This window comes from Mycteria americana, chromosome 7 (assembly GCF_035582795.1).
Source record: "Mycteria americana isolate JAX WOST 10 ecotype Jacksonville Zoo and Gardens chromosome 7, USCA_MyAme_1.0, whole genome shotgun sequence".
Classification (NCBI taxonomy): domain Eukaryota; kingdom Metazoa; phylum Chordata; class Aves; order Ciconiiformes; family Ciconiidae; genus Mycteria; species Mycteria americana.
This window is the reverse complement of record NC_134371.1, coordinates 7,990,127-8,002,194: the sequence shown is the minus strand read 5'-3', so window position 1 is coordinate 8,002,194 and position 12,068 is coordinate 7,990,127. Positions and strand designations below refer to the sequence as shown.

General features: G+C 38.5%; 1 protein-coding gene across 7 annotated transcripts in view; it reads right to left on the bottom strand.

Moving 5' to 3' along the window:
- The window catches only part of NAALADL2 (N-acetylated alpha-linked acidic dipeptidase like 2), a 520,054-nt gene that overhangs the window by 290,586 nt on the left and 217,400 nt on the right, over positions 1-12,068 (bottom strand). For all 7 annotated transcript variants that reach the window (XR_012776415.1, XM_075506899.1, XM_075506901.1 and 4 more), the window contains one exon: positions 9,405-9,906. Coding sequence is in view for 6 of the 7 variants with exons in the window: in XM_075506899.1 (XP_075363014.1) it covers positions 9,405-9,906 (502 nt within the window). In the remaining variant the exon portion in view is untranslated. The remainder of the gene's footprint in view (positions 1-9,404; positions 9,907-12,068) is intronic.

Here is a 12,068-nt window from a genome sequence, read left to right as displayed (position 1 = left end):
CTCGGTGCTTAAGAAATTTTACAAGAGAACTCTTTGCAATGCCCTGTGCCACCATCTCCTCGGAGAAACAGCCACCCTCGAAGCACACTGTATCACGGAGAAGTTGAGAGCCAATACGGTTAACTCAGCAGGAGCAAACTCTTACAGTTGTTCAGGCAATTAGTAGATAGTCGGCGCATCTAGTGCCACTAATTAAATTGTTAAGGGGTTTTGTTCTGGAAGGTTTGTTTCTCAGTATCTTTATAAGTACGTCCCTGGGAGCACTAGCCAAAATTGCTGATTCTCCTTGTATTGAGTCGCAAGGACTGGACAGTGAAGGACAACTTTGTCCAATTTCTGTATCCTCTGGTATTTCCCCATTGGATGCAATTGGCCTAAAATGAAAACTGGCTTTCATCTCAACAGGCCGTGTGCTTTTTTCCTTCAGATTCTTTCTGTTAGAAGAAATATGGTTTGGTTACATCTATAAAACTGATGGATGGCAACGTAAATAAGTCTTTTGCTGCTAAATACTGCCTTTTAGCCAGCATTAGTGCCAGAATCACTCACAAATGTCTAGTCAAGTATTTCTCTTTCTCAGGTAAACTCAAGTACAGAGCCTACCACTAACCAAAAGTTTTTTAAAAGGTATGGCTTTTTAAAATCCATAGATGTTTTACCATCTGTTCCAGTTCGTTATACTGAAACAGAAACAGTCCCCTGAAAACCTGAGCTTTCCAAACAGCTCCAGGCAAAGGGGAGAGCGAGATGTCCCGGGGGCAGCCCAGCAAACGGGAAGATTCAAGGTATCAGTAGACCCTCCCTGATCCCTCTGTTAGCCCAAGCAGGCAAGAACAAGGTACGCTAGGCCTTTAAAAAGCAAATTACTCCCTCACCCATGCTGGCACAGCTCATTTCATCGTCTATTAGAAAAAGTAGTACTTGTCACCATTCAGAATTGCTGTTCTAATTGGGACTAAATTGCCCCACGCTTTTCAGCAGTCATGGTAAAGAGGTAGATAGCTAATGGCCATGGAAATTGGTTCTCTCTCTAAGCCCTAACCACACTTCTGCTGTGATGAGCTTGAGGTAATTTTGGCAAGGTAATCTCTAATTTTAAAAGAAGTAAGTTTATACAATCCAAAAATAAGTAATCAGAGCAAAATTCATTTACATTCTATAGCCTATGAAAAGCTAGCGTTCCTTTTTCTTAGAAAATGTGAGGCGCTGTACCAACACGCAGACATTGTGTAGGAAAGCTCTCCAGTAGGAAAATTTCAGGTGTCAGGTCCCGCTCCACCTAACGCAGAACAGGACTGTGACCCTCAGTCCCCTGCGCCCCACGTAACCTCTCAGCAGTACTGAGCTGTCCCCATCTTCCCCTCTCAAATTTCCACCCTGAGCCTGTGAATGTTGCCCTGAAACAGACACTATACCATAAAAAAGGCAGATTTATAGAAAAAAACAAACAGTAATTAAAAAAAAAAATCTTCAAAAATTCCTAATTAGCTCACCTATGCATTTTGTTATTCCACAAAATACACAAAATACACATCCTGGAATGATACGCCTGTAATAAAATACTCAGAAGCATCCTTCTCAGTTTTCATTTTGATGCCATATGATGTCCACCCCAGGACATCACATACAACACGCAAATCCTCCTGCTTCTCCTCTTTTTGAGGAAAGGTCTCAGAGGTTTGGCAAGCTCTCTTTTATTTTCTTACATCTCAAAAGCAAAATAAAATACTTTTTGATCTTTTAAAGAGTTTCTGAATTGGTAACTTGGCCCAATTACAGAATCACAGAACCATATAGGTTGGAAAAGACCTTTAAGATCATCAAGTCCAACCGTAAACTGTGATCTTCTTTCTATTTTCCCTAGCAAAAAACTGTATGTTGTTTTTGACAAAGGAGCAGGAAGGCAGAAGCCATTCATATGGGCTGTGACAGATAAGGAAATTTATCAAGGGACTCATTACTTATTATGCCAATGTGAATATACAGCTTATTGGATCTAATTCATTACTATATCACTGGTGTATTGCTTGGAAAAAATATTTTAAGGCAACACTGTGTACTTCATTTACAAAAGGACATAGTTATAATACAAAAATCAGACTTTACTGTAAATGATTTCCCAAATCAAACACCTAAAAATCAATATATTTTTATGGGTACCGTTAAAAAAATAATTAACCAAGAAGAAAAATTGTTCTCAGTGAACCACATGGTGGACTTGAAACATGTCCTTATAATGTTAAGTAAACCATAAGCTAAGACATTTCTTCAAAAAGGAAGAGGAATTTTATAAGCATATGCTGTAACTGACTCTAACAGGAATAAACTTACACCTCCTTGTCAATAATGCTTCCTTCTCTCATCTACAGAAAAACAAATGAAAGAGCTATGTTTGGCAAATAAAAAAGAAAAAAAAGAATTAAAAAAGGCAAATTGAATGAAACCAAAGAAAACTATAAAACAGACAAGCCTTTCTATTAACACCTCTGAAGTACAGATATAACCTATTTTTTGGTTTAAAAAAAAAAAAAAAATCATATTTGACATAAGTGGGTATCTGGAGCCTAAATTTACCAAGTCGCTGTTCCACAGATACCACTCGGGTCATGCAGGGCATCCTTCTTCCACAAAAGACACCTCCCCATGTTCTCAGAGCCATTCTTCTCTGCGGAGGTAGCAGGAGGATAAGTGGAAACTTTCACTTGTTTGACATTACTCTTATCTTCTTTCAAAAGGGGCTTTGTACTTATAAATACGCATTCAAAATTATCATGTGAATAAAGAGAATCCCAAGTGATTACACAGACTATGGGAATGAAATAAATCTAGAGAGCTCGCTTAGCTCCCGGTTACCCAGGAACACGCCAACATCCATTTCTAAAGATGTAGTAGGCAGGACTTCAGACTCAGTTTAACTAGGTTTAATACTTGCATCTTTTAATGGCAATACAATAAATATCCGAGACTGATATACAGGGGGGAATAGGATGAGTTGCCACTGAGATTTGCTTTTACAATGCATTTTTCAACCGTTGGCATGACAAAAACCAGAATATGCCTGTGTACAGGGGACACAAAGACAACTGCTCAGATCACAAGTAAAGCGAGCAGTGGTCTAGGCCAGCAGACTGCTACTGTCACCCATGTAGATGTTAGCACGCAGCTATTAACAGCAGCTGTTAACAGGAGTAGGAACAAAACTGGTCTTTCCTAAGGGAAGCAGTCACCAGAACCCTCCTTTCTCTCCTCACACCCTTCCTGTAGAACAAGAGGCTCTGCTCCTGCCATGATTTCTCATTCCCAGGACAGCAAAGTCAATTTTGCCAAGCAGCAGCCTGTGAATTTAATTCAGTCCAAATCTCCAGAACCGAAATCTTCCGAGAAGTTCTGGGCTCTCTTTGCTTGCTAGGTCTGTGTTTCACAGGCTTTACCCAATAAAAAGGTGTGAAGCTCCAGGGTTTTAACAGTGCCAATTATAACTGATCAGGGACAAGAAACACTTGCGTATGGAAGTTTCTCGCTTCACTTCCAGAAAAAACAAGTAAACTCCTTTTCTCACTGCATAGGCACTTTTGTTTCTTTGGCCATGACCGCAAAGGAGAGCGGTTGCTGTCTGCTCTCCCAAAGCCCTTTGAAGAATTAAGCTGAAGTTATGGATGGCACCAGGCACCAGTGACAAATCAATTCTTGCAGAGATGGATTTGTGAGATTCTGCAGGTGATATTACCAGATGGAAGAAGGAACAGATATGCCTCCAAAGGACAGTTAGTTACAACTAGATGTATTACGAAGGGATTTAAACCTCCCCATTGCTTGAGGGGCAAAAAAAATTATACTGAAGAAAGCATTTGAGTGAGAAGATACAGGATGAAAAGCAGAGCTGAAATGTAGGAGCTGCCCTATAGACTGGATGAAAAGCAAAGCAAAGACTCTTCTGTCTGGGGCTCCCCAGTCTTAATCATGGAAAAATGTATCCAAGAGGACTGTGAATCTGATAGTAACCGAGATGCACAGCTATTGAAAGGAATTACACAGTATAAGGCTATTACAATTTTCTCTCAAAAAATAGTGTTTGAGAGAATTAACTATTTTGATAAATAAGGTATAGCTAGAAATATCATCAATATCAACACAACTGTCCATTTTTCTTTACACTTACTATTCAACATAAATCTTTGTTTATCAATTTAATTTACAGAAGTTGACCCCAAAATTATAACTCCCTATAAAATGAATACGACAGCCCCACAATTTCCAAACAAATTATGATTGTTTCATTTTTATGTGGCTTTGGAAAAAGAAAATTGAAATAATTTCATATAAAATAAAAATACCACCTTTCGTATTTCCCCTATTGAAATGCTCTGCACTGTTGAACATGCAACACAACATATTTTCTTTAAGAAAAAGATGCCAAATTGGATAGCAGTAGTTATTACAATATTAGAGGTCTTTGAAGAGACTGTATTTCTGCTACTTTTTGTGCTTTCATTACCTTGTCCCTTTAGATTTTATTAATATTATTCAACTCAAACCTTAACTGAAAACACTCACCAAAGGTCAGTTTGCACAAAACTCAAATGTTTACCTTTCTAAAATATAAAAGCTTAGTAACATATATAATGACCAAAATGTTGGCAGTTAGCGACAGTAACCTTGAAGTCAGTGATAATGCTCCCTCTAACTCCAGAGCAGGGTGTCTCAAATTTTTCCCTCTTGTCTTTTACTGACAGTAGGGCAAGGAAAAAAAAGCACCCAGGAGGCAGAGGGGACACTACACAGCACAAAAGGCACGCTCATCTTTGATTTGGGGAAGGAAAAATGTAATATTAAAATAAATAAAAAAAATAAAAATCAATCTACTCATTATTAACACAAATCTGCTGAATAATTCGATTATGCGGTAATGACCACTGGGTAGCTAGCCTGCATCCGGCAGATGCACGGCAACAGGATAAAGATCTATTTCTTTAGCAACCCTCTTTTTATACACAGCGAGAAGGAAAAGCCAGCTGAATTTTCAAAAGCATTTAAGTGATATTAGAAATCTGAATCCCATTTTAAGAAGTAGCTTAAAATGTCAGTTTTCACTGAAAATTGGGCTCGTTCACTTTTGAGAATTCAACAGTGTGCTTAGCAAAATTGTTGGGTGTTTCTGTATTTTTGAAAGTCTGCCTCTTACGACCTTAAGCATTTATCATAAACTTTAGAGACTTCCACATTTAAACACATGCATCACTTTTGAAAACAGGACTTTTCCTATTCTAACGATTATATTTCAGAGCTGCAGACAGATTCCACAGGGAGCAAGACCATGGACTCAAAGCACAGACGACTACTCTCCAGCTATGCCCTCTTGACACACTCTCTCTAAAAGGGCTCTGAGAACTCAGTCTTGCCATGGAGTCTCAACCCAGCTGTCCCAGGAGACAGCCTATTTTCAGCCTATAAATTTTACCAAGCTTTGTCCATCTGTGTTACCCTACTAAATTCTGCTGATAACGGATATAATTTTAAACAGCGCCTGAGGTATTCTGTATTTCGACTTCTACCTGGTCTCTTTTGGATGTGGGATTTATGCCCTTTTCTTATTCACCCTGAAGGCTTGTGGGAGCCAAGTTACACCAGACTTGGTGAACTAAAACCTTGTCATATATCTTTCCAAAAGAAAACTGAAGAGAAATCATATTCATGGCACAAACAGATATAATACTACAAGATTCCTATCAGCTCAGTGATGTTTGCAGAATTATGCCCGTTTTTACCAGTGCTGACTCTGCCCATACTATGAAGCAGGATGTTTCTCTTATAAATATTTCTGTGAGGAAATTTAGTATTCAGACTCCTAAAATGTTAGGTTTACTGATTCAATACTATTAACAATATTTGTCCCAATTTTTGTCAGCATGTAAAATGCAATGAACAGAGTAAGAAAAACTCTTCACTTTTTTGTGGGGACTCCTGTCCCCCTTTCAGGCACCTCTGACAACTTTAGTCCTCTTGAAACCTCTGAAACATCAGGAGTAAACTGATTTCTGCTTTTTATCATCAACATTGTAAGCACTTCCCTATGGGAGGGGGTCTTCAAAAAGGCTTACAGACATAATCTTTACTTAGGCTGTATCATTAATTAGGCAACTTGGCCAAGGCAGCAATTACACTGTGCTAAATTGCACTGAATTTCTGTAGCATTGACGTTTCACGGGAAGCAAGGTGCAAAGTTGAAGGAACAAAAGCCAACACAGTGACTTTTCTTACCTAATGATTTCTAGTATGTCTGCTGGGAAAAATGCTTAACAGGGACCTGGCTGATGTAGATGGCCAGTACAGAACTGACAGGAGAGGAGCACACGATCTCTCACCAAGAGCCTCCAACAGAGAAGCTGGACAGGAACACCTGCATCTCCCATTTCAGCAAACTATGCAGATAAACTGCTGTTATCCTACATGATCCTCCAATTCCTAACACAGTGTCCTCGTTTGGGATGGGGTAGAGTTAATTTTTTCCATAGTAGCTAGCACAGGGGGTTTGTTTTGTATTTGTGCTGAGAACAGTGTCGATAACTCAGGGATGTTTTCCTTACTGCTGAGCAGTGCTTACTCGGAGTCGAGGCCTTTTCTGTTCCTCACCCCACCCCACCAGCGAGCAGGCTGGGGAGGCACAAGAAGCTGGGAGGGGACACGGCTGGGACAGCTGACCCCAACTGTCCAAAGGGACATTCCACACCATATGGCATCATGCTCAGCATGTAAAGCTGGGGGAAGAAGGAAGAGGGGGACATTTGGAGTGATGGCGTTTGTCTTCCCAAGTAACCATTACACGTGATGGAGCCCTGCTTCCCTGGAGATGGCTGAACACCTGCCTGCCCATGGGAGGAGTGCATGAATTCCTTGGTTTGCTTTGCTTGCATGCGTGGCTTTTGCTTTCCCTATTAAACTGTCTTTATCTCAGCCTATGAGTTTTCTCACTTTCACCATTCCGATTCTCTCCCCCATCCCACCGAGGGGGGGAGTGAGCGAGCGGCTGGGTGGTGCTCAGTTGCCGGCTGGGGTTAAACCATGACACACAGATTGGCAGAGGGGCTTCATTCAGCTTGCACAGAATCCAGTCCAAATCCCAGCCAAATCAACACAAGTCCCCTGGTGCACTTCCAGAACCTCTTTAGAAGCCCAGAGGGTCCCAGTCCTCAAAGCTTCCTCTGACTGCAGCAGATTTCATCCCAACAGGAAGCTCCCACTCCAGACCTCCAAGCACATTAAGGTGATGTCTGCTTGGGTGGTATGATTGGCACTGCTGTGTCTTTTATACATTTTTCTCCTAAGTCCTTTATCAGGACTGTTAGCAAAATCCTTTACCATTATTGAGTCTGATCTAAGTAGTAAGCTAAGAAAATTAAATTAACGTCATTCTCAGTAACATTTAGAAATTGCAACCTAAGCAGCTGCCACTTATTCCTAGTAACTCAAAGTATATTATATTGAAAGAAGTCTTACAATAACATATATTGATTTTGTCAGGTTTGGCCTTTTTTTTTCCCCAAGCTACATATGTTGCGTGTTCTGTATTTGTAGGGCCACATAGACACAGGTTTCATTGGCAATAGCTCTGATTCTTGCCAAACAGATGTTGACGGAAAGCAACTTAACACAACATGGGATAAAAGCTGTCTCAGATCAAAATGCTGGGTTAAGAACAATCTTGTGGGTAATGCAGTATACTAAAAGCATTGATTATATATCTATATACAGAATCAATAGGTAGCTGAATTAATGCTTGACTACATTTGTTGAAACCATGCTATTACATAGAAAAAAATTACCAAATGCTAAGAATTATGTTAATTAAAGGACAGCAACTACGTACATTTTTGAAATTCCAAAGCATTCATATAAATTCCTTTTACCTAAAGTCCAGATTCTCACTAATATCCTAACAGCTAGCTAAAATAGTTTGAAAAGTGATGCAGAGTTTGAAAAGGGATGTTTTAAAACCACCCTTTGAAATAATAAAATGGCAAGCGATTCCCAGTCCCCAAACACAAAGAACTGGAGTATTATCCTGAGACTGACAGAGTTCTCTGCAATTTGCTGTAATTTGTGTAATACCCAATCAGTAGGGCTTAGCTTATTTCAATACTCTGTTCATGACTAAGCCTAATGACAGAATTCAGTTCAATTTACTCTCTGAAAAGACAAAGAGGTTAATTTTTTACTATTCAGAATCAACAATTTTCATCACCTATACCCTTTCTCATTATGAAAATAATTAGATTTGTATAAAGTAGAGTCAGTTCAGCACATGAAAACTGACATGAAATCCTTCATACCTATTTTTTCCCTTGAATTTAGTAACAGTGTTGGCTCAAAACACGGTACTAACTGCTTCAGGATTTTAGGCTTGGTTTAGCAAATATAATAAAAGACAAATTATGTTAGAAGACTTCTGTGGTTGTAGAAGACTTCTGTGGTTATTTTCAATGTATTTCTGATTTACTCAAGAACAACTCTTTGGATGTCCGTGACAACAATCCTTTCTAACCTCAGATATGTAAGTTCTGCTGCTTCTGAACTGCTAACGATGAAAAAATCTGCAATGTGTTTCCTTTATCATGAAAAAGGAACTTGCAGTTCCAGAAGCCAGAAATAAGCTCATCTCCCCCCTCACATAACTTTCAAAAGTTGGCAGGAAAACCTAGTTTCTTCCACATTCGCTGCTACAGAAGAATGATTACACGCCGATACGAACGTGTTATATAAACTTTCAAAGCAGTGAAAAGATTCCACATGGAAAAAAAAAGTTAAAATCAAACCCAGTCAGTAGATATTTTACAACATTTTATATTCATAAAACAGGTACTAAAGAAAAAAAAAAGTCAGTCTTTCAGAGTTCAATTTTCCTCTCCTAAACCCATGCAGACTGAAGGTTTACTTTCACCGTATAGATTGAAAAACAAAAGCCAGGATACACTTATTTGCCAGAAATTAGATCGGGATTTCTTAAAGCACCAAACATTACAAAACATTACAAAACACCATCTAAAATCTTGCTTTTCAATAATATTATTTGACAATTGACTGGATCTAGGACAGCTGGTCTATCGTGTGTATTTCTATTCACTTTGAATTATCTATGTTTTTCAATTCATGTACATTAAAGCTAATATTAATATATTTAGCAATAGAATGTTATTAAAGCAAAAACTAGAATGACTAACACAAATCCACATTGTTAAAAATTACTCTAGTTTCATACACGTTTATGAAAGCTTCCCAAGCATCATAAGAAAACTGAACACGAAGAAAAAGTCAAGGTTTGTAAATAAGATTCCACATAAAACAAATTACAAGAAGTCTTAACATTGGCACCTGATTGCATTTAGACAAAAACACATCAAGGTACATACCTGTAAATCTGTTGAATATTTTCAGCTTTGATTTCCTTGAGGATTTCATGGTAGATATGAAGGTTATTTGGTTCTTGAGACGCTGGGGGAGAAGGGCATTTCTTGCGTGCATAATATCCTATCACAATTCCAAAAATAAATAAAATCAAGGCAGTGCAAAATACTTTCAGTATCTGAAAAAAATTGCAGCGATTGCTCTTTGGTGCCTGTCTCGTATAGTGGGAGATGTAGTCGGGGTCTTCCTGAAGCCGCTGGAACCTTCCCTTTGGAGAAGATGATGGCTGGATGGGCTCAAGATCAAGGTCAGGGCTCTGTGAGTTTCCCAGGTGATGCTGGACCGCTCCATCCAGTCGGAAATGGTCAAAGCCAGGCTCCTCCAGCTCTTTTTCCATGTCCCATTCCAGTTCCAGCGCTGTGGCTTGGAGCTCATCGTTGTCAAGGTACGGAGAGTGCCCCTGTGCTCTCTGGTCTGCATTCACTTTGTGATAGGCCATCTTTTTATCTATTAAAACAAAATTTTAAAAACAACCTAAATGTTTGTTTCCTTATGTATACATAAACAATGTATTTATTCTTTGTAAACCTGGGAGAATTAAACATATATAATAAAAGGAAAAACTAGGTTCTCAGTATTCCGCTCTGTTTCCATCATCCTGTCTTCTTTTGCAGGATCAGCAGTCCCATGAACATCGTCAGAAGGGAAAGAAGATATTTAAAGGAATATAATATATTGTCAGAATATGAATAAAGGGAATTTACAAGTGCCAATGGCAAAACACAAAAGTTATCCTATTATTTTGTCAGTCCCCAAGATAATATTAGAAAAAATGAGTGAAGGCACAGAGTTTCCAAAACAATTATTTATTACCTGAAAGTAATTTTAAAGGTTAACAACTGGGTGTATCAATTTCATTTCACACACCATACAAAATAAAGCTGTTAAAATAAAGTTGAAAAAGTAGAAATGGTAAAACTTGCCTGATCTGATACTAAACACAAGGAAATGATAAGTTAAAAAAGAAATTTCAGGGTGACACTATACTTACACATCAATAAAAGGCTTCCATTTAGATGGAGCATTCTATTATTTATAGGTATTTTAAATGCATAGTTCCTGAATGACTGATGAATTTACTTAGAAATTGTCCCAGCTGTTTTGCTCCACTTATTTTTTCCCATTTTAATGAATCAAAAGCACTGCCTGGTAAGTATTTATATCAAAATCATTCCTTTAATAGCAAGGCATATCTGTGGCAATGCTAGATATTTCTATGGAAGTATAAGCCCTCTAAAGGGAACTCTGACCTCCAGTACAAACACTCAAAGTCAATTTTCAACAAATCATTTTTAACAAACTGCAACAATAGGGTGCCGTTTTCCTCCATACTTTGACAATAGCTATTCCATCACATAAGCATCTGTAATTTAGGGCTTTTCAAACAGACTCACTCATCAATTAGAATAAAATGAAGATAGAGATATTAAACCTCTGACAGTGATGGATATTGGACTGACACTTACAACACTACATTATCCCTCCATTTTTACATTTTAAGGCATTTTCTTTCTCTAAGACTTACCTCCAGATAACATTATTGAGGCCACATAATAGATGAACCTACTCGAATGGCAAAGTAGAATTTAGCTTTTTGAAGCTCTCTGAAGAGAGCAAACCGTTAGAAAGCATTGATATAATGAAACAGCCTATTGTGCACTGACAGACTATCTGGCTCCATACAATACCAATTTACAGATCCTATTTCCTTGTACAGCCATATAAATATCCCTTGCCTATAACTGGCAGGCAGTCTAGGAACAGTCAAGAGAGCCCATACTTGAGGCATGCGTTTCAAGCGTAGCTATTGTATACACTTGGCAAATCAATGCTCCACCTGCAGTCCAAATTTTTCTATATGCAGTGGAAGCAACACAGTTTAGAGTGAGCTGACCTAAAGCATCTCAAGTATGAAAAGTTGCATTATTTATTTAAGTAACGATAACAAATCTCTCAAAATTCCAGTTGGGTCAACAAACGGCTTACACCTGCAAAGCCATTCTGGCTGAACTTTACGGACTTTCTGTTAGCCCAGCCCTCAGGTTTGTGAGGGTCCCTCTGAACTGTAGCTCTACAATCCAGCAGGTCAACCTCTTCCCCCCACAGCTGTGCATCACCTCGAGATTGCTCAAGCGAGCACGCTGTCTCCTCATCCAGGTTGTTAAGGAAGATATTTAATAATATCAGCCCCAGAATTGATCCCTGGTGCACTAAGCTTCTTACCAAGCACCAATTCTTTGGAAAATTGAGCTAACTAATTTTCTAATTATTTACCTGCCCTTTCACTCTGTCTCCTCCTGTTTTGTTGGTGGAGGGATTAATTTGCAAACCATCAATGACGGAGGTCACTACTAGATAATAACAACTGCCCGACAACCTCCTCTTTCCAACTCCAATTCATACTGCCTTTTATTAGAAATTAATTTAAAGACAAGTGTTTTGTCCTTTAAAAGCAAAACAAATCATTACTGTATTCCATAAATACATAATTTTGGCTCTAGAATTACTACAGTCATTTAACAAACTGCTTTAGCCAAATAAACAAACCCTTAACAGATTACTACAATATTACCCATAGAATAGGAATTAAGGCAGTTTTTCAGATGCAG